The 26,556-nt window shown below is 39.0% G+C and overlaps 2 protein-coding genes across 2 annotated transcripts; both read left to right on the top strand.

Moving 5' to 3' along the window:
• The first annotated feature begins 572 nt into the window (after positions 1 to 572).
• rimoc1 (rab7a interacting mon1-ccz1 complex subunit 1) lies at positions 573 to 12,618 on the top strand. The gene is made up of 6 exons (XM_061928966.1): positions 573 to 850; positions 1,277 to 1,386; positions 6,828 to 6,974; positions 8,407 to 8,538; positions 11,955 to 12,069; positions 12,155 to 12,618. The coding sequence occupies exons 1-6, from the start codon at positions 757 to 759 to the stop codon at positions 12,385 to 12,387; spliced, it is 831 nt and encodes a 276-aa protein (XP_061784950.1). The 5' UTR covers positions 573 to 756; the 3' UTR covers positions 12,388 to 12,618.
• A 323-nt stretch (positions 12,619 to 12,941) lies between these two features.
• fbxo4 (F-box protein 4) lies at positions 12,942 to 25,717 on the top strand. The gene is made up of 7 exons (XM_061928965.1): positions 12,942 to 13,394; positions 15,615 to 15,862; positions 15,933 to 16,153; positions 18,585 to 18,660; positions 18,738 to 18,910; positions 18,983 to 19,161; positions 19,245 to 25,717. Exons 1-7 carry the CDS (start codon positions 12,942 to 12,944, stop codon positions 19,335 to 19,337), a joined length of 1,443 nt encoding a protein of 480 aa, XP_061784949.1. The 3' UTR covers positions 19,338 to 25,717.
• The last annotated feature ends 839 nt before the right edge of the window (positions 25,718 to 26,556 follow it).

Below are 26,556 nucleotides of genomic sequence, written 5' to 3'. Positions count from 1 at the left end.
TACAATTCTAAATAAGATGTCAAAAGCAAACCTAATACACACAGCTTAAAGATTGATCAATACCTATTTAAATTTAGTAATACATAAATATGATGATTTATCAAAATATAAAAGAAATATACCTGAACAGAACGCTCATGATGGTTACACCAAAAAGTAACGAATCGCGTTTTTCCAAGTTTTGGGGGCATTTTTATGCTATTTCCAAGCATCTCTTTTTTATTATCGTTGATTTTAAAAGGTCAAACTAATGCATATTATACATGTATGTCCTCATAAACAAAAAAAAGTCATATTTATTTTGATTGTTACATTTTGAAGTACATTTGTGCAAGTGGGTGCGAATCCATTACCAGAGCTGTACACATTGCTAATTTTATACGATTTTGGTAAGAGTCCATGTTAAATATGAGACCTGATTTAGATTTTAATTGCGTCATGGAATAAAAGTAACACCCTCTCTGACAGCAAAAACACGCACTCACATGAAAAGTGTAAACAAAGAACATACGTCGTGTGACGTCACAAGCAAGCCACAGCTGTGAGGCGCATTCATCGCGCTTGTATTCCGACCATGTCACGGTATTTTTGATAAGGACTTGTAATTTATTTTTTGTGTGGGTTCAAGTGGATATTATTTAACCTCGGGTTCATCATATTACAAAAAAGAAATAAAATAAAAAAAACAGTGTCGCATTGCCGCATACGCATTGCTTGGACACGTGACCGGGCATCACGTGACAATTAGTTTTAGTCATGGCCGACGACTACAGGCGACAAGGCCTCGAGTTGGAGAGACGGATATTCGAGTTAGATGCCAAGTGTTCTGCTCTCAAAGCCGAAAAACAAGGTAATGGCGGAACACTTTGAGGAAATAATCCCCCTGTTAGTCCCTATCGGCAATAGCCCGGCGTCCATGTTTCATTTTAGCTAGCTAGCATTTTAGCTAGCTAGCCAAAACGAATATGTTGTTTTTTTTTGTTTACCGACACTGACGAATTCCAACCAATAGACAGCACGTTGTTTTTGACACAAGGGGGTAATAGTGAAAAATATAGCAGGAAAACATGTTAATTCTAACCCATCGTTGCAGATAATGAATGTAAACATTCACGATGTTTCGGCTAGCAAAATGTGAGCATTGACGTTTCTGTCATTTTCTGTGCGCAGCGACAACATCAACGTGCTCTGCTCCTTTTTGACACCGTTGTTGTTGTTTTTTGCACACCCGCAGGGGGGGGGAAAGCCATATTCTAACTTGTCCCATTTTCCATAGATGACGACTATATACAAAATGCAGATGCCATACTAGACAAGTTGAAAAGCTACTACAGACAAGGAGGGGAGAGCAGCAGCCTTTCCAAGCTGCTTCAAGATTACACACAGGTACTTTGCAACATCAAACCTACACTGTATTAGGGCTGCACGATTTTCTGAAAAAAATAATTGTGACTTCTATATTTTATTATTAACTATTTATTTATTTAAAATACAGCGTACAGACTCAAGATGTTTTGTCTACAAGATTTCTCTACAGAATCTCTTCTGGTCAACAAAAGCACCATGAAGATTCTAGCGAGAACTCTCATTCAACCCTTTTTCGATTACGCATGCACCTTCTAATACCCCAGCAATGTTCCCTCTAAGGTGCGCGCCTGTGCAATTGCGCACTGCTCAAGCGTCCTCTGCGCACGGCAAATCTATGCCACGCACAAAATCAAATAAAAAAAATAAGCGCATAACAATTTTCGACAGACGGACACGACAGAAAACAGTTTTCGTCATCATTGTTCAAATATTGTAACGTCTGTCGAGACGCTTTGAGGACATTAATTCCATCGATCACTTTACTGAGCAAAACTCTTTATTGTCGGCCATAAACACATCACCAAAACATTAGTAAAAAAAATTATATCTAGCAAAACTGGTCATTTTCTGCAGTACAAACCAGACCAAAACCAACTTTGTTATATCAACAGCAGCCGCTCGCTCTTTCTCACTTGCGCCAACACATGCACATATGGCACTTAGCCAGTGATGCGTTTACAGCCACACAAAAAGTCGGACAACTCCAACACCACACATAAAGTGTAATTCCAGGTCGTTACACTATGATTTACCAATCAAATGTGTGCTTATTCTAGTGTCATTTATTAGGAATCTTAATTTATAAATATTAATCATGAAAAGCTGTTAGTATATTAAATAAATACTAATAAAAATATATTTTTTACAAACAGGAAGTTGCAGGAATGTACACATGATCCCCTGCTTACATCTCATTGTGCAACATATGAATGTTTTAATGGGAACTAAATGCAATGTCTGAAAGGGGTACAAACTTTCCAAAGCAGGACCTCCACCCAGACAAACAATACAAGTACACAGTTCATGAAAAACAATGTTTTTTGTTATTGTCATTGTAAGTGGGCCTAAACACTTATATTAGAAAATAACCTCATGGAAATCACTGCTGTCATTTGATTATAATAATAAGAGAATGTTGTCTATCTGTGTTGGCCCTGCGATGAGGTGGTGACTTGTCCAGGGTGTACCCCGCCTTCCGCCAGAATGTAGCTGAGATAGGCTCCAGCACCCCCCGCGACCCCGAAAGGGACAAGCGGTAGAAAATGGATGGATGGATGGAGATTGAACTTGTTATTTAGTCAGGTTTGGGACAGGTGTGCTGCTGGTGTAGCCACAGTGTGCACGTCTGATGTTGCTCACATGGGCTCCACTGAATGCTCAGGGAGTTTTTGCGTTTGCTCACACACATGAAAAATTAGAGGGAACATTGTACCCCAGCACCTCCAAAACCCTCAAATCTAGACTCTAAACATCCCAGAACAAGCTAGTCAGGTTACCTCTAGACCTCCACCCCAGATCACACCTCACTCCTACCCACTTCTCCAAAGTGGGCTGGCTCAGGGTGGAGGACAGAGTAAAACAACTTGCACTGAGCCTAGTCTATAAAATTCGCTACATCTCCCTGATACCGAAGTACTTGTCAAACTACTTCCATAACGTAAATGACTGCCATAAACACAACATCAGGGGGAGCTCCACAAATCATGTTAAACCCAGATTCCGATTTAACAAAGGTTTTAACTCGTTCTCCTTCTATGCCACATCAATATGGAATGCACTCCCAACAGGTGTAAAAGAAAGTGCATCCCTACCCTCCTTTAAAACTGCACTAAAAGAACACCTCCAGGCAACTACAACCCTAGACTAACACCCTCCCCCCACCACATCCCACCTCCCCGGATTGTAATTAATCAAATGTAAATAATCAAATGTATATACTTGTTCTTATGCTTTGTGAGCTCACTATGTTCACTGCTCGCTGTACATATCCTACAAAGTCAGACCTACACTGTTTCAATGTCCATTTCTCTGATGATATTATTGTTGATGACTGAAGTGCTGATATCAACCAAATGTTGAAAGAGCCATATTGGACCAAAAATAATAAAATTAAAAAAATCTGTCTGTAGCCGCAAAAAATCAAAAGCCTTATATAATGTTATAATGAAGGCAACACATGATGTAAGTCTATATTAGCTACAGTGAGGTCCACAAGTATTTGCACACCCTGCAATTTTGCAAGTTATTCCACTTAGAAATTAGGGAGAGGTCTTAAATGTTCATCATAGATGTATTTCCAGTGAGACATAATCTAAAAAGAAAAATCCGGAAATGACATTGTATGATTTTTTTAAATGATTTATTTGTATGTTACTGGGGTTTATAAGTATTTGCACACATGAGAATCAGCAAGAATTATGACTCTCAAAGAGCTGTCAGTCTACTTTAAAAAAAGTCCACCTTTACCCCATAACTAATCACCCACCCACCACCCTTTTGAGCTTATTAAAGTCACCTGTGCAGCCCACAGTCAGTCAAGGTCCAACTGCTACCATGGGCAAGACCAAAGAGCTGTCAAAAGAGACCAGAGACAAAATTGTAGAGCTCCACAAAGCTGGAAAAGGCTATGGGACAATTGGGAAGCAGCTTGGTGTCCCCACTTCTAAAACTGCGAAAATAACGAATGAAGGAAACTAAATGGGGGGGGGGGGGGGGGGGGGTAAAAGGCTTAACCACGAGATGTTCAAAAACGAAGTAATAAAATAAAATACGTTTTAATATTTCTCTTTTGGTCTGTGCTTTCTATGCGATTTTGGTGTGGTTCCTGTGTATTTTGATCATTTTCATTGTCAAAATTGCGGAAATTCCGTGTTTCCTGATGAAAATAACGCGGCAGACGAGATGTGAGACAGACACAGGTCGTGCCTCCACGGCTACAGGGGAAAAGGCAGGCCATGAGGCAGCAAGTGCCTCTGCCTCAAAGTAGGGGGCGATATATTATCAACGTGCAGTTCAATACCTCAGCAGTACTCTGACTTGCTCCACTCGGAGAAGTGGGGACGCTCAAGCTAGCAGACACATGTCTCTCCAGCGGAAGCCAGCCTTTAAAAAAAATTTTTTTTTTTAACTGTATTTATAGCAAACATGGCATTTTTATTAGAGTAAGCCAGCGTTTGTGGGTGTTTTGCCAGATGCAAAAGTATTGTTTTATTGCTTGGAATGAAGTTGAATTAAATGAATGTGTCTGCCAATATGGAGGATTATATACTGTATCCAAGATTAAATACTTATCTAAACTGGACTTTTAAGACAACATGAATGTGATCATACAAAGTACGTTTTCATGGAGGATAGCTATTGCTGCTTCAGATACAAATACAGAAAGGTAAGATACACTCACAATACTTGATTTATTTTGTTAAAAGCAAATGGGACCAAAAATAATTTAATAACTCTATAAAATAATTCTTGGACCAATTTATCATATCATAATATCATTATGATAACGTTTTTATGAAAGTGAATTACTCCCTTTTTCCTGTTCTAATGTGCAACCTAAATCAACAATAATTAGAGCTGCTAAGTAAAAAAGAAGAAGAAAAAATCCTCAAAGTATCTATGCCTCACCTGGTGTATAGTTCTCTGCATGTCACTGCTGTCAATCAACATATTCTTGTCGCTAGGTGCCACACATTTGAACAATATGCAATATTTACCTAAAAAAATATTTGGCTTTGTGCGTACAGACTCAAGAGGCTTTGTCTACACCAGGGGTCGGCAACCCAAAATGTTGAAAGAGCGATATTGGGCCAAAAATCAATTAAAAAAAATCTGTGTAGCCGCAAAAAATTAAAAGCCTTATATAAGTGTTATAATGAAGGCAACACATGATGTAAGTGTCTATATTAGCTATATTAGCCTACTATCAGAGGTTGACGCAAATCTTTGTTGACAGAAATGTTGTATTTTAATTGTTCTTCTACACGATTTTGCAACATTGGAAATCATTCATGAAATGGAGGCTTCTCACAGAATGAGATAAGTTCTGGAAATTACTGGCTGAGAATGGCCAAAGACAAAGATGTGTGTGTCTAAGTTAAAAAAAAAAGGCAGACTGTCTTCTAATAAATTTATTACAATCTTTGCGAGCTGGGTAACGTTTGCTGTGGTCTGGAACAACATGGCACACAAACAAATATCAGAAATACCACCAATATTGCATACAGATAACGTGTCATGAGACATACAAATATAAATTTAATACACAGGACATAAGTAAAGGAAATTAAATGAGCTCAAATATACTTACAAATGAGGCATAATGATGCAATATGTACATACAGCTAACCTAAGTAGCATGTTAGCACAGATTAGCTTGCAGTCATGGATTTACCAAATATGTCTGATAAGCACTCCAGCAAATCAATAAAATCAACAAAGCTCACCTTTGTGCATTCACACACAGTACAAAACGTTTGTTGGACAAAATGAGACAAAGGAGTGGCATAAAACACGTCTTTCTGTGGCAGCATTGGAGAAAGTTGTACATGTAAACAAACTACGATGAGTTCATTAATTGGTGAAATTAGTAAGACAAAACGGTGCTTGCCAAATACTCTCTTCAGTGAAGCATGTATAACATACACAGTGGGACTTGTAACAATTAGGAAGGTTTGTGTCATGTTTGTTCTCCGACAGAAAATGTACGATCTACGAATAATTGATAAAAACTATACAGTGTCTATAATGTAATGTAATGTAATGATAATACATACTAATAATGCAAGTAACTATTTAAAATGATATAAACGTGTATTTTTAATTTCTTACCATTGTACTGTAATTGTAAGGGAAATAACTTTATCCTAAATAGATAAACCAAAAAAATGGACTCATTTCTATTAGAAAGAATGTAATTTAAATGAATATTGAACATCTTAAAGTGCTTTTTTTTCCAGTTTGGAAAAACAAGGTGGGTTGTTGTCTTTTTGTTTATTGCCATCACGTGACCATAGCATTCTCACTCATTCGTCTGTGTTGATAGGCTAATGCCCATCCAATGTGAAGTTGAACTATTCCCACAATGGTATATTTGGCTTTGTAATCATATTTTTTTCCAAATTTTTGTTACTTAGCGTGTTCAAAGGCCTTCTGTACGTGCTTCCTGTGCGTGTAAAACGCACCGACAAGATTAATTTTACTGTTAAATGTGCTCAGGCGCTGAGAGCATTGCACAAAGTCTTTCTCCCTGTTTGAAGCAAGAGACGAACAAACGCAAGGCTGAACAATTCTGATTTGCAAACATGTCTCACTCAAATGCCGGTGACAGCAGAGAAGAAATGGCCCCATAAAACCTTGCACTGATAAATAACCTCAATGTCGATTAGTCGTGCAGCCCTAATGTATTTGAAAATAATAGTAAGTAGTAGTAGAAAATGAATAATGATTGTGTGTTGTAGGTGATCCTAGATATTACATTTTATGAAGAGAACAAACTGGTGGATCAAGAGTTTCCAGAGGAATGTTCACCGTTTAAAATCCAGCAGCTCCTGCAAGATCTGACCGAGCCGGAAGTGTTGGTGGGGCGACTTGCACCATCTCAAGAGGTGTGGTCCCAGTATGTTATAGCTGTCACATGTATCTTTATCTTTTTATGCAGAGATTTAACATAAAACCACATGAGAATGATGTCTTCACTGTGTTCATGCATCATTTACAAACATGCATGCATACAGTTTTAAAATACATGTTTTGTGTTTCCCTCAGAATGCATTTGATCTGTGGCACTGGGTTGCGGGGTTGCGTGTCTCAGACTACATTTACACTGCAGGCAAAAGTGGCCCAAATAGGATTGTTTTTCTAAATCAAAACGGCACCTGCACAGTGGCTGACTTTCCGTTTTTATTCAAGTTGATATGTCTGTTTCCACCACCGTATCCGTTGATTTTCCGCATTTCAGCGCTAAATATAAGCAGAAATTCTTAATTTGTCAGACAAATCAGTTCAATTTAGCTAAAATCTGCTTGTGTTGGACAGGAAGTCATGCACAAAATCCGGTTTACTTTCAAAATAAAATGCTCTGTTTTTAAGGCAGATTGTAGTTACACTTTGAACCGTCCTAATGGGCGGCAACAGACATGAAGTCAACTTGTCAAAAGCTTTCAGACCTGACTTCACCTTGTTGACACATGCTAATTCTGGAGGTTCAAAATTAAAGAGTAATATACAGGCATATCCCGGGCAGCTTTATGGGGATATGAGGGCCTGTACAAGCTGATACGGGGGTGGGCAAAACAGGGGAGTGGTTGTTTGCGGGTTTGAGTCGCGGCTGTTTTATAGAGGAAGAAAACAGGTGATGGAAGAAGAGAATTGTAAAAAGGAAAGCGGTCGTGCTGTGCACACGAATGACTGATGACGTAGCTAGCCCAAAAGATTAAGTAAAAGTCGCAATCAGGTCGCATTTTTGTTTAGAATGGAGTCACTTTTTATTCCAATTGTATTCGGACTACATCCTGATGTGACCAAAATCTGATGTGAAAATATCAGATTTGAAGCACTTTGGCAGTTAAGGGCAAAAGAAAAATCAGATTTGGTGTGCACTGTAAACGGGGCCAACATTATTTTATTGTCTAAATTACATAATTGGTCATAGATGCATAACGGACACAAAGTACTTTAGTTGTATCAAATACAACAAGTTCAGAATCGTATTATTCTGTCATCTAATGCAATAAACGCAATGTTTCCGTCTTATATGTACATACAGTAGAGTAAATAGCTCATTTGTTAAGCAGCCAGATGCTATTTACTACACAAAAACTGTTTATTTTGATGATTCTTCTGATATCAAAGCATCAAGAAATCATCACACACATTTTAAGAGAATTTATTGTTTTATAAATGTTATCTGAAAGCGTTAGAAAACACAGGCATTAGGCAATGAGCAACGATAGCAAGTAGCAATCAAAGCATGCTTTTGTGTAGCGCGAGCATACTCTGCTTGTCAGTCTGTGACGGTGCTGTGTTTTGTCCTATAAGGTACAGGCTGTGTTGGGACTAGAGCTGTTAGAATGCCTCTACTGGAGACGTGGTGCACTGCTCTACATGTACTGCCACACCCTTCATCAACGGAAGCAATGGATCAAGCAGAACAAAGAGACGTTCCTTAAGGTACCACTCGTGCATTTAGGGGCCTATTCTTTCATGCGCCGAAGTGGAAAAAGCTGCGCAGTTGCACAAATTCTGGACACGTGGCATTCTCCCCGTTGACGCAGGTCTGTCATTGCGCACCTTTATCCAGGGTGCGTGTCTGTGTGGAGCAACTCTAAAATGTGGGTGTTCCCTGTCAAATCTAGCCTTGCATATATTCTCCTATCGATTGAAGTACTTTATGCTCCTACGCGCTTCTGAGGCTGGAATAAGTCCAAGGTGAAACATTTATAATGCACTTGAAGTTTGGATACAGTGTACGCCACATGTAATACAATTATAAAATATGGCTTCCAGAAAGCTATCAAAACTGTTCTGATCACTTCAATAGGAAACATCCATTAAGAGGATTTGGTTTCTGCCCTCAAAGTCCTCCGGTGTCCAGGGAATTTTTTTTGAGTTTGTAAATATTAAAACAACATAAAATGATTTTGGCAAAATAGAGAAATCAATCTAATCATTCTAGTATCGCTCTGATGCTACCCCTAATCTCGATAATACCAATTTATGGGTCGATCCTATCCTCTTATATATGGTGTACTGACCGCGACAATGCTGACAGTCTGACACACCAATAGTTGTTATATTATCCTCTTTCTAGATTCTTATTAATCTACTTGATAATTTGCTGTTAGTAGCTGCTTACTTTGTGCTGCAACATGGTTCTATCTACACTTCTTAAACTTCACTCGGCACTTATTTCTTGGTGTTGTTTAAAGCTCGCTTAGCTTTTAACATGCCTGCTCCTGACTTTCTGTGTCACACGTTGAGCCTCATCCTCAAGTAATGATAATACGTAATAATGATACTCAAAGTACTAAGAAATATATTTTATTTGTCGTAATGAATGTGATTATCGTTATTTTGGGGGAGCGTCTCCACACTGTGTATAGAGACACAAAATTAGCTGCTTTCCACTAGTCAGCCGGAGGATCTTTGTGATCGGCATTAAAAGGCATTATTTGACAATGACCGACCATACTTTTCCACGAAAATCGACCAATACCGATCAGTGGCCAATCGCACATCCCTAGTACCGGTACATACGTAGCATAGGATAATCGATATTGTGCCTTGTGAATCGTTGTTGTTAAATATTAGAATATATCGATCCATAATCTGTTGCGGGTCCCAAACTCTGGAACGATCTCCCTCTCCATGTGAGACAGGCCCCTTCTTTGGCTACTTTTAAGACTCTTCTTAAAACCCATTTTTATTCACTGGCTTTTAACCCAGCATGAGACTTTAAACTGTTTTTAACTTTTTAACTGTTTTTTATCTAACAAATTGTTCTTAGGGTAATTTGTATTTGCTTTTCAATGTGTATTCTACTTCTGTTTCAAATGTTATTTTTGTAGTCTGTCCTTTGCCTCTATTTCTTTGTGGTGTACAGCCATTTGTTCTTCAACTGTGGTTGTTTTTAAAGGGCTTTATAAATAAAGTTGGTATGGTATGGTATAATCGATCAAATCGATTATTTTACCCAGCCATATTTGTTACCATAAAATCTAAAATGGAAGATTGTAAACCAAGGATCACCTGTATCATGCTTATCGGTCAAAAGTGCTCAACAACAAAGTGATGGTGGATAAGATACAGTATTCAACTCATCCATCCATCTCTTTACATACGTGATACAAAATGAAAGCACCGTATTTACCAAAATATAAGACAGCCCTTCTTTTTCAACAACTCCTTTTTGTTTTTTTATGGGTGGGAGGGTTTAGGTGAAATTAGACAAACTATATACCCCAAATTAGGGTTCTTCGGTGTACATGAACAGTACCCCGGTAGTAATAAATAAAAACATTTACTATACTGCCTTTGAAAAATGCCGGTACATTTGTTCAAAGTCCATGTTGAGTGAGTCAACCCAAACACAGCGCATACAAGCGCAACAAGCATGGAGACAGAAGAGGGAGAATGGCAGAAACGGCAATTCTACTGGTCAATAATAAAGAGGGTGGGCGAAGCGCAATATGGATGTATTTTGACCTCAAAACTAACAGGTGAAGCTATAAACACAAAAGTGCCGCTCTGCAAGCGGTACTTTAAATGACATGTTGGCACATCAATAAGACAAAGGTGGCAATACTTCAAACTTAGGTAAACATTTAAAGGACAAGTATCCAGACCTGCACAAGGAGTTTAAAGACCGAATGTAGTCTACGAGCTACCTCGTTGTGCCCATAGAGATAGTAGACACCGCATACAGCTGATTGGACCGTTGACAATTATTAGCATATTAGCGGAGTCAAAACGGCCCACGTAGCATAAGCTAATGCAAGTGAATTTATTGTATTTTGTAACAATTTGGGTTTTATCTTCAACAATGTTTATTTTACCTACATATCTTATCTGTATAGTTTTAGCCATAATATTGTTTTTAGTATTTACTAATGATTGTATTTGTCTTAAAGCACAGACCAAGTGTGACAACCAAAAAATCATGAAGCATTTCATACAATACAATAAAGCTTTCTATTCTACACATATCCTAGGTTATGACAGGCTATATGTAATATGTGAAATTGTAAATTAGGGATGCAACTAACGATTAATTTGACAATCGATTAATCTGTCGATTAATCGATTAATAATCGGATAAAAGAGACAAACTACATTTCTATCCCTTCCAGTATTTTATTGAAAACAAACAGCATACTGGCACCATACTTATGTTGATTATTGTTTCTCAGCTGTCTGTACATGTTGCAGTTTATAAATAAAGGTTTATAAAAAAATATAAAAAAATTGCCTCTGCGCATATTGTAGATCCAACGCATCGATGACTAAATTAATCGCTAACTATTTTTATAATCGATTTAATCGATTAGTTGTTGCAGCCCTATTGTAAGTTGCTCTGTGCGTGAAATAAAAAAAGCCCAGTATGTTAAATGCCTTTTAATTTTAATATCAAGCCGACAATTACATTTTTTGTGGTCCCCTTTATTTTGAAAAGTATCGAAATACATATTGGTACCGGTGGTATCAAAACAGCACTACCCGATATATGAAACACCCTTTTGTTTTCTAGAGAACAAATACCGTCTTGTATTCAGATCAATTTTGTAATAATTTAATCGGACTCACAAACTTTCTCACAAATCAGTTTGTCATGCATCACTTTCCCTAATTATTTTGATTTCGACTATGTTACAAAGTGTTCAGCAGATTTTACAGCAGCACCTTCTCCTAAAATTCCACATTAAATCAGCTTTGTGGGTGACATGTCTGCTGTACAGGCAGTGTGTGTGGTGGATCAGTTATATTAGATTAAGTGGAGATCTGTTAGAGCTAAGGCCACTATTGGAATGAATATGGTACTTAGCATTGCTTGTCTGTATGCATCATGTGACTCTGATGTCTTCATCCAGTGTATTCAGGAAGGAGTGCGCTACCTAATGCGGATGCTGCAGGTGAGGAACTCAGTGAAGCTCAATGATGGGGTGGTGCTCCATGACACTGCTACGGCAGGCTTCTTATCTGAAGGTATGTTTTTTGAATGCAAAATATTGAAATAACCCACAAGTCTGCGTTGTTTGGGTTGTCATTTCTTTCTTAAATTGTTTCCAAGGCATTTTCTCAGACACGCACCTGTTGACAATGATGTACATCGGCGAAATGTGCTTCTGGGCCGTCAAGTATGAAGACTACAGCAGCGACATGATGGATTGTAAAGATCGCCTCCAGTTTAGGGACATTGGCACACAGATCCTCAACAAGTATGTGCTTGCCTGTGAGGGCCCTCTGCAGGGACAGGGCTGGAACACGGAGAATGCCAAGGAAATCCTCAGTGTTTTACAGTAAAGCCCGCTGCCTGCGTGTCCGGGTCTTCTTCGGACACAACTAAGATCAGTATTGAGTGTTTTTCCAATCCCCTCTAAACTAAAAAAGGTTAGGTACGGTGTAATGAAAGGCTAATGAGAGGAGGGGAGAAATTGTATATCAGCAAGGGTGTTAAAGCCACCTTGCTCCATGCTATGGAGAAGAAAGTTCTGCAGGTGGTGTAAAACTGACATTAAAGTTTTTAGTTTTTTTTCATTCTGCTGAAAAAGCAAGTTATCTTGATTCCAGACTGTTGATTAGGGCACTTGTTTTGCTCTAAGAATGTGTTATAATACCATTAATATAAAAAAAAAAAAAAGATTCTTAATAATACATTTTTTTTAGTTTATAAATTACACAGCCTAAAATGAAACATTGCACAGTAACCTTTTTATTTATTAAGTTGCCATTTTGGTATGCATTTATTATTTGACATCTGTTCATACAATATATACACACGTTTTAAATGTGTATAAAATACACACCAGGCAAAGGAACGTTTTTCAGAAAGTTTAAACATGTTTGCGTAGTTATTCATGATCCATCACTTATTCCCCATTATTGCAATTTTCCTAAATTTAATAAAACTTATTTGTTTAGCTTTTAATAGAGAACGTGTTTGGATGAAAATTTCTGTTTTTTATGTCCTTGGTGACAATAAAGCCCGTGTTGTTTTAACGAGTCTTGTTTTGAATACCGAATATAGTAAGTCGTTTCGCACTACATTACCCATCATGCTCCACTGCTGTCAATGCGGAAGTGTAGCAAAAAAGCGGCACGTCACATTTGTTGTCATACAGCGTGATTTGGTTTCACGGCGGACTTGCAAACTTTGGCAACAAGTCATGGCAGGAAAGACTCATTTTCTTAGCGAGTCCGTCGTTATTCGAAGCCTCAGACGCTTTCGTGACCTTTATTTACCTTCCGGTGTGAAAGAGGATGTTTTGGACAGCGGAGAAGAAGGACCGGGCTTTCTGGACTGTTTACCTGTGAGTTGACAGCAAATGGAGCAATAGTCATACTGCGACAGTGTTTTCATTTTTAAAATGTAATTTTAATAGAAATTCGACATATCAATATTGTCAAACATTTCTTACTTACTGTCGCGACTCCGAAAGGGACAAGCGGTAAAAAATGGATGGACCTTAGTTCGTACATGGCCGCCGCTTGCTGAGTTCCAGCCCTAAGTAACGTTTTATTTTGAGGCCACCCCATTACAAATTGTTTTCGCTTTTTTAAATGTGTGAAACCATTTGTATTTTTTTAAGCTAATTTTTTTTCATGTTATGAATATTGTGTACTATAAAAAAAAATTAAGGGAGAGAAATGGTTAACGCGGGGGTAGGGAACCTATGGCTGTCGAGCCAGATGTGGCTCTTTTGATGACTGCATCTGGCTCTCTGATAAATCTTAGCTGACATTGCTTAACACGATAAGTAATGAATATTTCAGCTGGGAATCAGTGTTAAAAATAATGTTAAAAATATAAAACATTCTCCTGAATTTTAATCCATTCATCCGTTTTTCCACCGCACCTGTTCAAGAAGTTGTATTAAAGGCCTACTGAAACCCACTACTACCGACCACGCAGTCTGATAGTTTATATATCAATTATGAAATCTTAACATTGCAACACATGCCAATACGGCCGGGTTAGCTTACTAAAGTGCAATTTTAAATTTTGCGCGAAATATCCTGCTGAAAATGTCTCGGTATGATGACGCCGGCACGTGACGTCACGGATTGTAGAGGACATTTTGGGACAGCATGGTGGCCAGCTATTAAGTCGTCTGTTTTCATCGCAAAATTCCACAGTATTCTGGACATCTGTGTTGGTGAATCTTTTGCAATTTGTTCAATGAACAATGGAGACAGCAAAGAAGAAAGCTGTAGGTGGGAAGCGGTGTATTGCGGGCGGCTGCAGCAACACAAACACAGCCGGTGTTTCATTGTTTACATTCCCGAAAGATGACAGTCAAGCTTTACCATTGGCCTGTGGAGAACTTGGACAACAGAGACTCTTACCAGGAGGACTTTGAGTTGGATACGCAGACACGGTACCGTGAGTACGCATGCAGCTGCGGCTTCCAAACATTTGATCGCTTGCCCGTACGTGTGTGCCGCTATGTGCATGTCACGTACGTAACTTTGGGGAAATATATGTGCTGTATGAACTTTGGGGAGGTGAACGGTACTTTGGGCTGTGGGATTGAGTGTGTTGTGCAGGTGTTTGAGTTGTATTGGCGGGTTATATGGACGGGAGGGGGGAGGTGTTTGTTATGCGGGATTCATTTGTGGCATATTAAATATAAGCCTGGTTGTGTTGTGGCTAATAGAGTATATATATGTCTTGTGTTTATTTACTGTTTTAGTCATTCCCAGCTGAATATCAGGTCCCACCCGCCTCTCACAGCATCTTCCCTATCTGAATCGCTCCCACTGCCCTCTTGTCCTTCACTCTCACTTTCCTCATCCACAAATCTTTCATCCTCGCTCAAATTAAGGGGGAAATCGTCGCTTTCTCGGTCCGAATCGCTCTCGCTGCTGGTGGCCATGATTGTAAACAATGTGCAGATGTGAGGAGCTCCACAACATGTGACGTCACGCTACTCGTCTGCTACTTCCGGTAGAGGCAAGGCTTTTTTATCAGCGACCAAAAGTTGCGAACTTTATTGTCAATGTTCTCTACTAAATCCTTTCAGCAAAAATATGGCAATATCGCGAAATGATCAAGTATGACACATAGAATGGACCTGCTATCCCCGTTTAAATAAGAAAATTGCATTTCAGTAGGCCTTTAATGGTAAGAAGTATTTTATTTATTATTATTATTATTGGTTAGCTTCATGATAACAATGTCATTAAAAAGAATAAGAGACTTATTATACTCTAAAAATGTAGGTCTTACTGAAAAATGCACGCATTTAGTTGTATTCAGTGTTAAAAAATATATGGCTCTCACGGAAATACATTTTAATATATTTGGCTTTCATGGCTCTCTCACCCAAAAAGGTTCCCGACCCCTGGTACGTTTTTTGAAGTTTTTTTAAGTGCAGTAATCAAGCTTTTACAAAAATTACAATTTGAAAAGGTATAACCAATCATTGGGAAATTTACTGTGGTTTGTCATAACGGTAATCGTTACATCCCTTTGGGGGTAATTTTCCACTTTACTATAAGGACATTTATTTCCTCATTCCATCCTAAAGGTGGACATTCAGTTTCACATTATGACCTTCTTGTCACCTGTGGATATCTGCCGCCTGGGAGCAACCAGCCATTATTGGAGGGCCTTGGTTAGAGATCCACTGCTGTGGCGGTTCTTTCTCCTCCGGGACATGCCCTCCTGGAGCTCCATCGATCACTTATCAATGCCCCGATTGGAGGTGCTGGATACCCCGCTTGTCTTTGATGGTGCAGAAGAGGGCATGAGATCAAATGTTGACATCATGGCAGAGTTAGTGCACTTTATACTTCAAAATAAACTGAACCTCTTTGACAGCCCAATGACATCTATGTTCCCACAGATATCTGAAAGGATGCCCCTTGTGCAGACAGAAGTGGCTTCCTTCTCGTCCTCCTTATCAAATGTTGTCGTCCTTCCTGCAGTCTCTGGTGCCTTCGGATGAACCCCGCTACGCCATGTTTGGTCCTGGCATGGAGCAACTGGATGTCTCTTTGGTCACAAGGCTCATGCACACCCCTGATATTTTACCTGTGTCAGGCATCCCGACCAGACAGATCAATGGTGGGGGAATGTTCTCTTATTAGTTGCCTAAATGTTGGTTATTTGGTGATATCTGCAAGGGATAGGTACCAAATAGGTTACTTTTTTGGCACTTGCTGAATCCCGACGGTCCTAACGGGCACCGATTCATGTAAAATCCAACAGTACTATGTTATGGTCCCTTCATGCCAAGTTGCTGGCTCTTCGCACTTTGGCACTTGAAGATCACTTAAGCAGCACTGAGAGCAGACTCAGCCAAACTACCACTAAGTTATGTTGCAATTTTCAATGCCAACAAAGTAATTGACTCAAAATATGTTCCAACATAAGTTAGGTAAATCCTCTTTTCCAAAAATGCGCTGGCTTGATGCTAATATACATTGGCTTTGCTATTAACATGCTACTGATGAGCATTACTACTGATATTTTACCTGTGTCAGGCATCCCGAACAGACAGATCAATGGTGGGGGAATGTTGTCTTATTTCCCTGAATTTGAGTTATTTGGTGATATCTGCAAGGGATAGGTACCAAATACTGTAGGTTACTTTTTTTGGCACCGACTGAATCCCGACAGTCCTACCGGGCACCGATTCATGTAAAATCCAACAGCGCTATGTTGCGTTTCCTGGGTTGTGCGTGACGTTACGCCAAGTTGCTGGCTCTTCGCACTTTGGCACTTGACCATCACTTAAGCAGCACTGAGAGCAGACTCAGTCAAACTACCACTAAGTTATGTTGCAATTTTCAATGCCAACGAAGTAATTGACTCAAAAAATGCTCCAATGTAAGTTATACCAAAGACTATAAAAATAGGACCCATTACCTCCCTGCTTGGCACTCAGCATCAAGGGTTGGAATTGGGGGTTAAATACCAAAAATGATTCCCGAGCGCGGCACCGCTGCTGCCCACTGCTCCCCTCACCTACCAGGGGGTGAACAAGGGGATGGGTCAAATGCAGAGGACACATTTCACCACACCGAGTGTGTGTGTGTGACAATCATTGATACTTTAACTTAACTAACCTAACTTTTTTTTTAAATGCGCTGGCTTGATGCTAATATACATTGGCTTTGCTATTGACATGCTTTTTTAACATGCTGAAATTGTTTTAACAACTTCAAATTTGCTCATGAAACGTACAAGTAAGATGCACGTTCCAATCAAACCGCTGGTGTGTAGTAAGTACAGTACTTACAGTATTAACACTTCGTAGGGCGCAACAGACCGCAAAACGTGAACTGACCAACACACCATAAACGATACACGGCTGCCATCTAACGTCTTGGATTTGCAACTGCAATTGCAACTTAGTGTCATACCTATGAATGAGACTGAAAAATGTGATAATGAAACACGATATAAGCTTGATGCTAATATACATTGGCTTTGCTATTGACATGCTACTGATTAGCATTAGCGATGGTTTTTAACACCTCCAAATGTGTTAAGGAAAAGTACAACTAAGATGCACGTTCCAATCTAACCGCTGGTGCATTGTAAGTACAGTACTTACAGTATTAACACTTCGTAGGGTGCAACAGACAGCAAAACGCGAACTGACCAACACACCATAAACGATACATGACTGCCATCTAACTACTTGGATTTGCAACTGCAATTGCAACTTAGTGATATTGAAACAAGATGGACAGCAGTTATCATAATCAGCTCATTTTTATATTTTGCAATAAAGAATTACATTTTATTATCATTAGTATTAACACACACAAAAGGAGCGAAAATTGGTACCGTTGAGTATCGGTATCAATACCCAGGTGACGGTAGTCTGTACCGTATCGTTTCAGATGTGAACGATACCCATCCTTAAAGCTGTGATAAAGATAAAGTAAAAACTAGATATAGACTTGGGGATTAACAGAATACAGTATCTCACAAACAAGTGAGTATAACCATTCCAGTTTAGCATTTTTTTTTACTTTAATTTTACAGTAGATCATCTCATGGGACGATACATAAATGAAACTTGGATGAACTTTATAGGCGTCAATGTACAGAGTGAATAGCAAGATGTGGTGGTGGAAGCAGCATGGTCCGGGGTTGCTTACACTGAGGGAGCTGCGGTTCATTCAGGGGAAACAGGAATTCCATGTACTGTTGACAATGTGAAGGAGAGCAGGATCCCCTCTCTGACAGTTTTCCAACCCAAACACACATTAGGAAGGTGAAGGTGTTGGACTGCCATTCATTTTCACAAGACGGACAACATGAACTCCTCTAAAAGATATAGCATTTCTGAGAAAATAGAATAAAATACTTCCTTGAAGTTTGAAGGGTGTACTCACTTTTGTGGGGTGCCATATATTACTTACTTGAAAAGTGGGTTATAGTCCATAGTTGAGGTGTTGTTTACATTGCAGGATGTCAGGCTCACCAGTAGATGTCTGTCTTTGCCTGTATATGTGTCATTCAAACAGTTTCTCCATCCTAGGAATCGGCTCAGGGATCAGTTACATGTTCAACAACCAGCACAAGTTCAACATCCTAACGCTTTACTCGACGAACAAGTAGGTGTACCCTGAATAGTTTTGTTCCACGCAGCAATTTGATGCTTGTGTTATTGAGTTTGTGTGTGTGTGTGCAGGGCAGATAGGGAACGAGCCAGAGTACAGAAGCAGTACATGAGCAGTAAACTGTTCACCTTAGTAGGAAGCGATAGCTCAGGTCAGCCAGTCTATAGGCCGGCCCCTCAGGTGCAGCAGGTGTGCCAGGTCGTTGAGGGGTTCATCTATGTAGCCAATGCTGAGCCAGGAAGAGGTGAGACTAGATATTTAATTGTAGCCTCTCTTTCCACACTTGTCCTAAGTCACGATCATGTATTAAAAACAGGTGAAGGAGTATCCGAGGTGGCTCAGATCCGCGCCGTGCTGAGCTCCGCAACCAAGCCCCTGCTGGTGCTCTCATGTGTGGCCACAGATGAAATGCAACCTGGTGTCAGCCGGACCAGGATCCCGTGCGTCGATATGGCAAAGAGACTGGGTCTTCCCAAACTGGCTAATCCCTGGATGGTAATCAACAGTTCATATTTCATGCATTGAATAATTAAAACATCCAAAAAATTATCAATGTGTCCTTCTGTGTTTTGAATCAGGTGCAGGACACAGTTGCTGAATCCCTGTCAGGTCTTCTGGATGGAATTTCTTGGCTGCTGAGATGCTCTGGGGTCCAAGTTTATGATAGGTAGTTTTCAAGTAATGTACTGCGGACTTATTAAAGCACAATGTGGCATTCTTTAAATAATCAACAGTAATGGTAACCAATCCCTGTATTGAGGGGTCATTTTTACTCCATTGTTTGTTAACTATCTTTTAATGGAAATTAGAAAATATTGCATAGTTCTATATGCATCTATATATAACAATCATTTAATGGAAATTAGAGAATATTGCATAGTTTTAGTTAAATTATAGGTCAATGGGAACTGCACTTTTTTTGGAATTTTGCCAATCATTCACAGTCCTTATGTAAGACAAGCACACATATGTTTTACTGTTTTTTATGCATTGTAACTTGTAAATAAATGCGATCAAAAGTCCGCTTACAATGGAGCTTTTGGGAGTCACTCTATTCTGCCTATAAAGCGCTTAGAAAACATCCTAACTAGAGATGTCCGATAATGGCTTTTTTGCCGATATTCCAATATTGTCCAACTCTTAATTACCGATTCCGATATCAACGGATACCGATATATACAGTCGTGGAATCAACACATTATTATGCCTAATTTTGTTGTGATGCCCCGCTGGATGCATTAAACAATGTAACTTAACCATGAATTGATTAACGTGGACCCCGACTTAAACAAGTTTAAAAACTTATTCGGGTGTTACCATTTAGTGGTCAATTGTACGGAATATGTACTGTACTGTGCAATCTAATACAAGTTTCAATCAATCAATCAAAAGCAAGGTTTTCCAAAATAAGAGAACAACTTCAACTCCAGTTATGGAAAAAAGTGCCAACATGGCACTGCCATATTTATTATTGAAGTCACAAAGTGCTTTTTTTTTTTTAACATGCCTCAAAACAGCAGCTTGGAATTTGGGACATGCTCTCTCTGAGATAATCCTGATACCCATTACAACTATAGGAAATACTATACTTTGACTTTCACAAAGTGCATTATTTTTTATTTTTTTTAAACATGCCTCAAAACAACAGCTTCAGTCCAGAGTATTCTAGAGCATACTTGCCAACCTTGAGACCTCCGAACTCGGGAGATGGGGGCGGGGGGGGCTAGCGCCCCGGAAGAGTTAGTGCTGCAAGGGGTTCTGGGTATTTGCTCTGTTGTGTTTATGTTGTGTTACGGTGCGGATGTTCTCCCAAAATGTCGGCAGTCCGATATTATCGGACATCCCTAATCCTAACACTTCCATCAAGGTTTACATGTTGTAAGTATAGTGTATATGTAATGTAGTTAAGGCACATTTATAATATTTAATATTTACGTATTTTGCGCATTAATTTCAAAAACGTATCACGACGTTTGCGTTTTCCCTTGACAACATCACTGATTACTACTCACTGCAGACTTCATGAGAGCCAACAAACATAATAAAAAACATCACTTAATGTACAATGTCTGCTGTTCCTTGGATGCCGACCGTTAGGATGTTCATATATTTCCGTTATGATGAAGAATGACCCATAATCTTCGCGAAGAAAAAAGGGGGGAGGGAATTTCTGGGTTTTAGTTGGATGCCAATGTTGACCGACTTGTCGGATTATGTCCTCATCCTTCTACTACCGATTTGAGAGGCATTATTTATGATGTAGAATAAACTTTCACAAGCTCAGAGGCGAGGAAGCAGCTCAGCAGCCGATAATGTCAAAAGCAGCACAAGCTAGTTAGCTCTGTGATCACAACGCCACTATAGTTTGTCTGCAGTAGCGCTTATAATAACAATATTACTAATACTTGGTTAATATTCAGGTAGCGAAATATTAATGGAGTATAGTTGGTGGTTTTTGGATGGTTATTTAGAGGGGTTTATGGGCGCAGTAGAGGACCTTCCATTGACTCCATTGTGAGCAGGCATTTATTTACGTTTATTTACAAGTTGTGCATTAAAAAATAAATACATCTGTCTTCTTGTATCATAATGATTGTGAGCAATAAGCAAAATTCCAAAAAAAGGGCAGCTCAGAGCTACAAGTTATGGATTTTGGTGAGTTTATTGTCCATTTCACAAGGTACTGTATACTGTAAGTGGTTCCCAGGTTAGTTTTTATTGGCCCGCAGAACATCACAGTAATATTTCTTAGCGGGCTGTTTTATTGATGATCAAGTAGGCACAGACAGATTTTATTTGCCAAAGTATCCATCCATCCATTTTCTACCGCTTGTCCCTTTTGGGGTGGCGGGGGATGCTGGAGCCTATCTCAGCTGCATTCGGTTGGAAGGTGGGGTACACCCAAAGTAATTTACTTAAAAACAATACAACTAGGCAATAAATAAAGTAAAAACACATTTTGTACCAAATTTAAAGGAATGTAGTGGCATTTAAATATTTAAATTTGTGTAACATAATCTTGAAAAAAAACCTATTTTGAAATCATTAAATTAATTGTTTTTTTACCGATATATTTTTTCCAAGACAGAGTTTATACATTCCATGACCTTTTCTTTTTATTATTATTTAGTGATATTTACATTCATTTACTGGCTGTTTGAGTGGATGTTTTGATCCATGAAATAATTGAAAACTTGATGACCCTGTTTTTTTTGCAGCATAAACCATTTGAGTCAATCCAAATGAGAGGTTCTGGAAACACAGTGCTGTGATTATGTGCTTATGCTACATAAACAAGCCATTTTTCCGTTCAAAGTTCACAATTTATTTTCACCATCCCGCCAGTCCCTATCATTGAAGTGCTTTTGTCCTCGTTACCTAGGGAACCGCAAATAATCTGGTAAAAGTACCAACCTGTTTATCAAAATGTTTCCCAGCCGCCAAAATGATTTTTATGGATGTGCAGGTTTGTGAAAATAGAGCTGTAATTGATGCAATTTATGTGCATTAAGGCTGTTGTGTTTGGTTTTTAGATCAATTTTAAAGAGATATAATGGAGATGTCGATACTCGTGTGTATGTGTGTGAAGAATGAAACAGAACTACCTGTTAGTGAGGTGTGCGTCTGGGGGAAAAAAACAGTGGATGCTGCTTTATTAAATCGTGGAAGATGCCAAAAGCCCTACATTTTTGGAAAAATATGCCTTAAAAGTCAAACAAAACCATTATCACCATTTGTGACAAGTCAGCAAATCTTATGAGACCTCTTCTAGATGATCGTGCTTTCTCTAGGTTTTTGTTGTCTTGAGGGCCCAACTACTGATGGGCACCAAAGATGGAAATGTGTGATGATAACCATAGAACCAAAATGGATAGTATGAGAAATAATGTACAATCAGTTTGATAAATTAATTCTCAGATGCTAACGTAATTAACATGCAATTGATTGGGAGAGTAGTTTTACTTCAGTGTTTAAACAGCTTGATCGTTATACCAGTATGACAGGAAAATATGTTAAAATGTTATTTCAAATATAAAACATTGTTGGTTTTATGTGATGCAAACCACTATGGCCTCTGTGATGTCAAAGAGGAAAAGAATGACGATAACCATAGAACCATAAATATCTGGGATTTCAATATAGGAAATGATCTGGCTGCTCAATACAATACGAACAATACATAAAATAAATAGCATATTGTCAAGACTTGGACTGTGGCGAGGTATGTTTTCCCATGGTGCAAATGATTTGGACCGGACATGGCGTGAAGTTAAATACATATTTAATTTTAACACTCAAAAAAAGAACAAACAAAAGGCGCTCACAGTGGAGGCACAAAACTTAACGCAGGGAACAAAAACTTGGACTATGCATAACTATGAACATGGCAAAACAAAAGACACTAACTGTGGCATAAATAAACACAACTTGCTTGCGTAAGCAAAGAGCAGCATGAATAGGATGTCGCCAGGCCCACCAAGAGAAAATGACAGGCTTAAGTAGTCATGGGGTGATTGAAAACAGGTGCGTGAGTTCAAATGAATCAGGTGCGTGAGTCGTGAGGACAGGTGAACTGATTGGTAGTCATGGAAACAAAACAGGGAGTGAAAAAACCGACTGACAGAGTGCAAAAACCAAACAGAACATAGCCAAACTAAACATGATCACCAAGACATGACACATATGAATACACACATTAATTTTACTTAGCAGATGCTCGCGTAAATAGCAGGGGACTCAGTCGGGTATACAGTTATAATGATTTTTGTCTTTTTTGACTTAAAATTTTTTGTTACAATGTTGGATACTCGTGTTGAAGGGGAACTACACTTTTTTTTGGAATTTTGCTTATCGTTCACAATCATGAAAGACACGAAGATGGATGTATTTTTTTAATGCATTCTAACCCGTAAATAAAAGTCTGCTTACAACGGAAACAATGGGAGGTCCTTTTTTCCGCCTATTAAATCCAATTAAAAAAAACATCCCAACAGCGCCAACAATACTCCATTTGCATTTTGTGACTTGAATATTAACCAAGTACATACTATTTATAGCGGTGCTGTGATCACAAGCTTGTGTGCCTATATTGACCATATCGAGTGGTCAGCTGCTTTCACACGTTCCTACTGGTGGATGTTTATCGTAGATCATAAATCATGCCTCTCACCTTGAAAGTTAGCATACTTTGTGAGCCAATATAGACCGGGGAATGGCAAAAATCACACGAAAAGACGCTTCGTTATGAGTAATTTTTCATCTAACCTGGAATATAACAAGATTGCATGAGTCTGCATCCTTATGACAGCAGACATTGCACAGTAAGTGATGTTTTAATTGTGTTTGTTGGCTCTCATGAAGTCTGCAGTAAGTGTTATTCAGTGATGTAGAAAAAGCGAATGTGGTGATGCGTTTTTGACATAAATGTGCCTCGTATTCCTTAACTTAAAGTACCAATGGAGTGGAAAAACAAGTTGACTTTATATGCTTAGTTGTGTCTTATTTGTTGTGGTTACAGAGGGGAGATAACGGCAAAGACACCAGGGGGAAGTAATGTACAATAATTTATTATATATATAGTCAATATATAGATATATACTGTATATAATAATACTAAACAGTACTAACAATAACTAAACTAAGGAAATGGATTGTGACAAAACCCAGGAGTGTGTGTGTGTGTGTGTGTGTGTGTGTGTGTGTGTGTGTGTGTGTGTGTGTGTGTGGCTATGTGTAAGGTTAACTGAGTGTGTGTTACCAAGTGTTGATGAGAGTGAAGGAACGAGGCAGTCCGTAGTCCACAGGGGAAAACAACGGAAGAATCACCAAGGGCAAAACTCGGGAGGACAAACAAGGACGTTAGGCACGGAGGAAAAACGCAGATAGAAAACAGAGAGAGCATCAAGCTAGAGTAGGCTTACAGTCCACCATCGAGAACTAAGTTCCCGCCAGGATCCTTGGGTCCACTGGTCCTTTATTCAGCTCCCTCTCATCAGGTCCAGGTGCGCTGATTGCTGATCGCCTCCGGCTGCGGCGGCGCGTGCGCCGTAACATTATTGTATCCATTAAGCCACATCCAATTGTATTTACAATCCGCAAAGTATGTGAAAACACCGTATAAACATCACAAAATGCCACAAATTCAGTCAGCCATTTTGAATATTGCGCTCTGAATACCTTTGGCTATTTTCGGAGATGGTCTCTGACAATGTTATCAGATCAGCCATACTAAAAATACGCAAACATTGGAAAGAGATGTGCTGTTTATCATTCACAATCCTTATGTAAGACAAGAACACATATGCTTGGCTTTTTGGGGTTTCGTAGCTCGGTTGGTAGAGCGGCCGTGCCAGCAACTTGAAGGTTCGATCCCCGCTTCTGCCATCCTAGTCACAGCTGTTGGGTCCTAGGGCACGACACTTCACCCACCTGCTCCCAGTGCCACCCACACAGGTTTAAATGTAACTTAGATAATGGGTTTCACTATGTAAAGCGCTTTAAGTCACTAGAGAAAAGCGCTATATAAATATAATTCACTTCACTTCACACTTATGCATTGAAAATTGTAAAGAAATAGCCAACAATTGAGTCAACAGATCGAGGGTCCTCTTGCGATCATACTCTCTCTAAAAATATCTAGAAACTGTCAACAATATTTCATTTACATGTTGTGACCTTAAAATTAACCAAATATGAGTGATATTGTTAGTATAAGCACCAACGCAGACAGACTATTTTAGTGGCGCATTGATAGCAGTGAGCTAATGCTATTGTTGACACATTGAGCCGACAGCTGCTTCTGCTTTGTCTCCAACTTGCTAAAAGTACATTCTAGATTATAATTCATGCAGCTCTCACCTGGTAGTAGACAAATGTGGCCATGGTCTGACAGGCTGGTTGACTCTCACATCCCCCGAGATGCCGAAATAAACCCCACAGGACGCTTCCTGCAAGAAACATTTTTAAACCCTTTATGAGGACTGCGAATGAATCTTTATCTAAACGGAATTATGTGAGCGTACGTCGGTCGGCATCCCAGCGAGAGTGGAAATATTACAGGAAGTGTTTATTTTATTCGGGTTTGTTATTGTTAGTTTGTATGTTTAGCACCTAGCAATGCTGTGGATGCCAGTGTCACAATGAAACTGCATCCGTCACTCGGCTTCTAAAACTTATTGCTCATCCTCTTTGTGTTCAGGCTCGAAAATATAAGGTCCCGGATCGTAAATGTTTCCAAAAGTAATAGTTGTTGGCTCTCACAAAGTCTGCTTGATTAGCATTGTTGTTGATGGGGAAGGTATCTTTGGTTCCTAGCGCGACGTCACCCGATCACGTGACTGGCTTCCTCATTATCTATCAAAATGGCTCGGGAATCTGTGAGATTGAAACTATTTTGATCACATATTTATCGACAAACTTTGGAAGTCTTTTGTTGTTTATACATCAGACATATATGATAATAGCTTCAATATAGAGGCAACTTGTTTTTCCACTCTACTGATACTTCAAATTTTAAAAATACGTAAATATTAAATGTTATTATGAATATGCCCGTTACTACATAAGACATATACTTACATCATGTATATTAAACCTTAATGGAGGTGTTTGGATGTTTTTAAAGGCTTTGTAGGCAGAATAGAGCGGCTACCATAGGCTCCATTGAGCAATGTTTTGATCGCGTTTTTTTTACTATTTAGAATGCATCAAAAAAACATGTGTTCTTGCCTTATATAAGGATTGTGAATGAGAGGCAAAAGTTCAGTTCCAATTTAAACATTGCCAAAGCATCAAATCATAAGGTTCATGCTTTTTGGCGCCAGCTTGTATGCAGTTTTGAATGCGTTTGTTTGCAAGGTTTTGCAGTGCAGCTATGTTGTGACGTCACAG

The sequence above is a fragment of the Nerophis lumbriciformis genome, linkage group LG33 (genome assembly GCF_033978685.3).
Source record: "Nerophis lumbriciformis linkage group LG33, RoL_Nlum_v2.1, whole genome shotgun sequence".
Taxonomy (NCBI): domain Eukaryota; kingdom Metazoa; phylum Chordata; class Actinopteri; order Syngnathiformes; family Syngnathidae; genus Nerophis; species Nerophis lumbriciformis.
The sequence above is the reverse complement of the archived record's forward strand: the minus strand, read 5'-3'. Positions and strand labels throughout refer to the sequence as shown.

Excerpts from the sequence above, each read along its gene's own strand:
- fbxo4 (XM_061928965.1), top strand. The coding sequence starts at position 12,942 with ATGATCCATCACTTATTCCCCATTATTGCAATTTTCCTAAATTTAATA. Across the intron at positions 18,661-18,737 it reads ACGCTTTACTCGACGAACAA|GGCAGATAGGGAACGAGCCA; the intron begins GTAGGTGTACCC and ends GTGTGTGTGCAG. Across the intron at positions 19,162-19,244 it reads AACTGGCTAATCCCTGGATG|GTGCAGGACACAGTTGCTGA; the intron begins GTAATCAACAGT and ends GTTTTGAATCAG.
- rimoc1 (XM_061928966.1), top strand. The coding sequence starts at position 757 with ATGGCCGACGACTACAGGCGACAAGGCCTCGAGTTGGAGAGACGGATA. Across the intron at positions 6,975-8,406 it reads GACTTGCACCATCTCAAGAG|GTACAGGCTGTGTTGGGACT; the intron begins GTGTGGTCCCAG and ends TTGTCCTATAAG. Across the intron at positions 8,539-11,954 it reads ACAAAGAGACGTTCCTTAAG|TGTATTCAGGAAGGAGTGCG; the intron begins GTACCACTCGTG and ends GTCTTCATCCAG.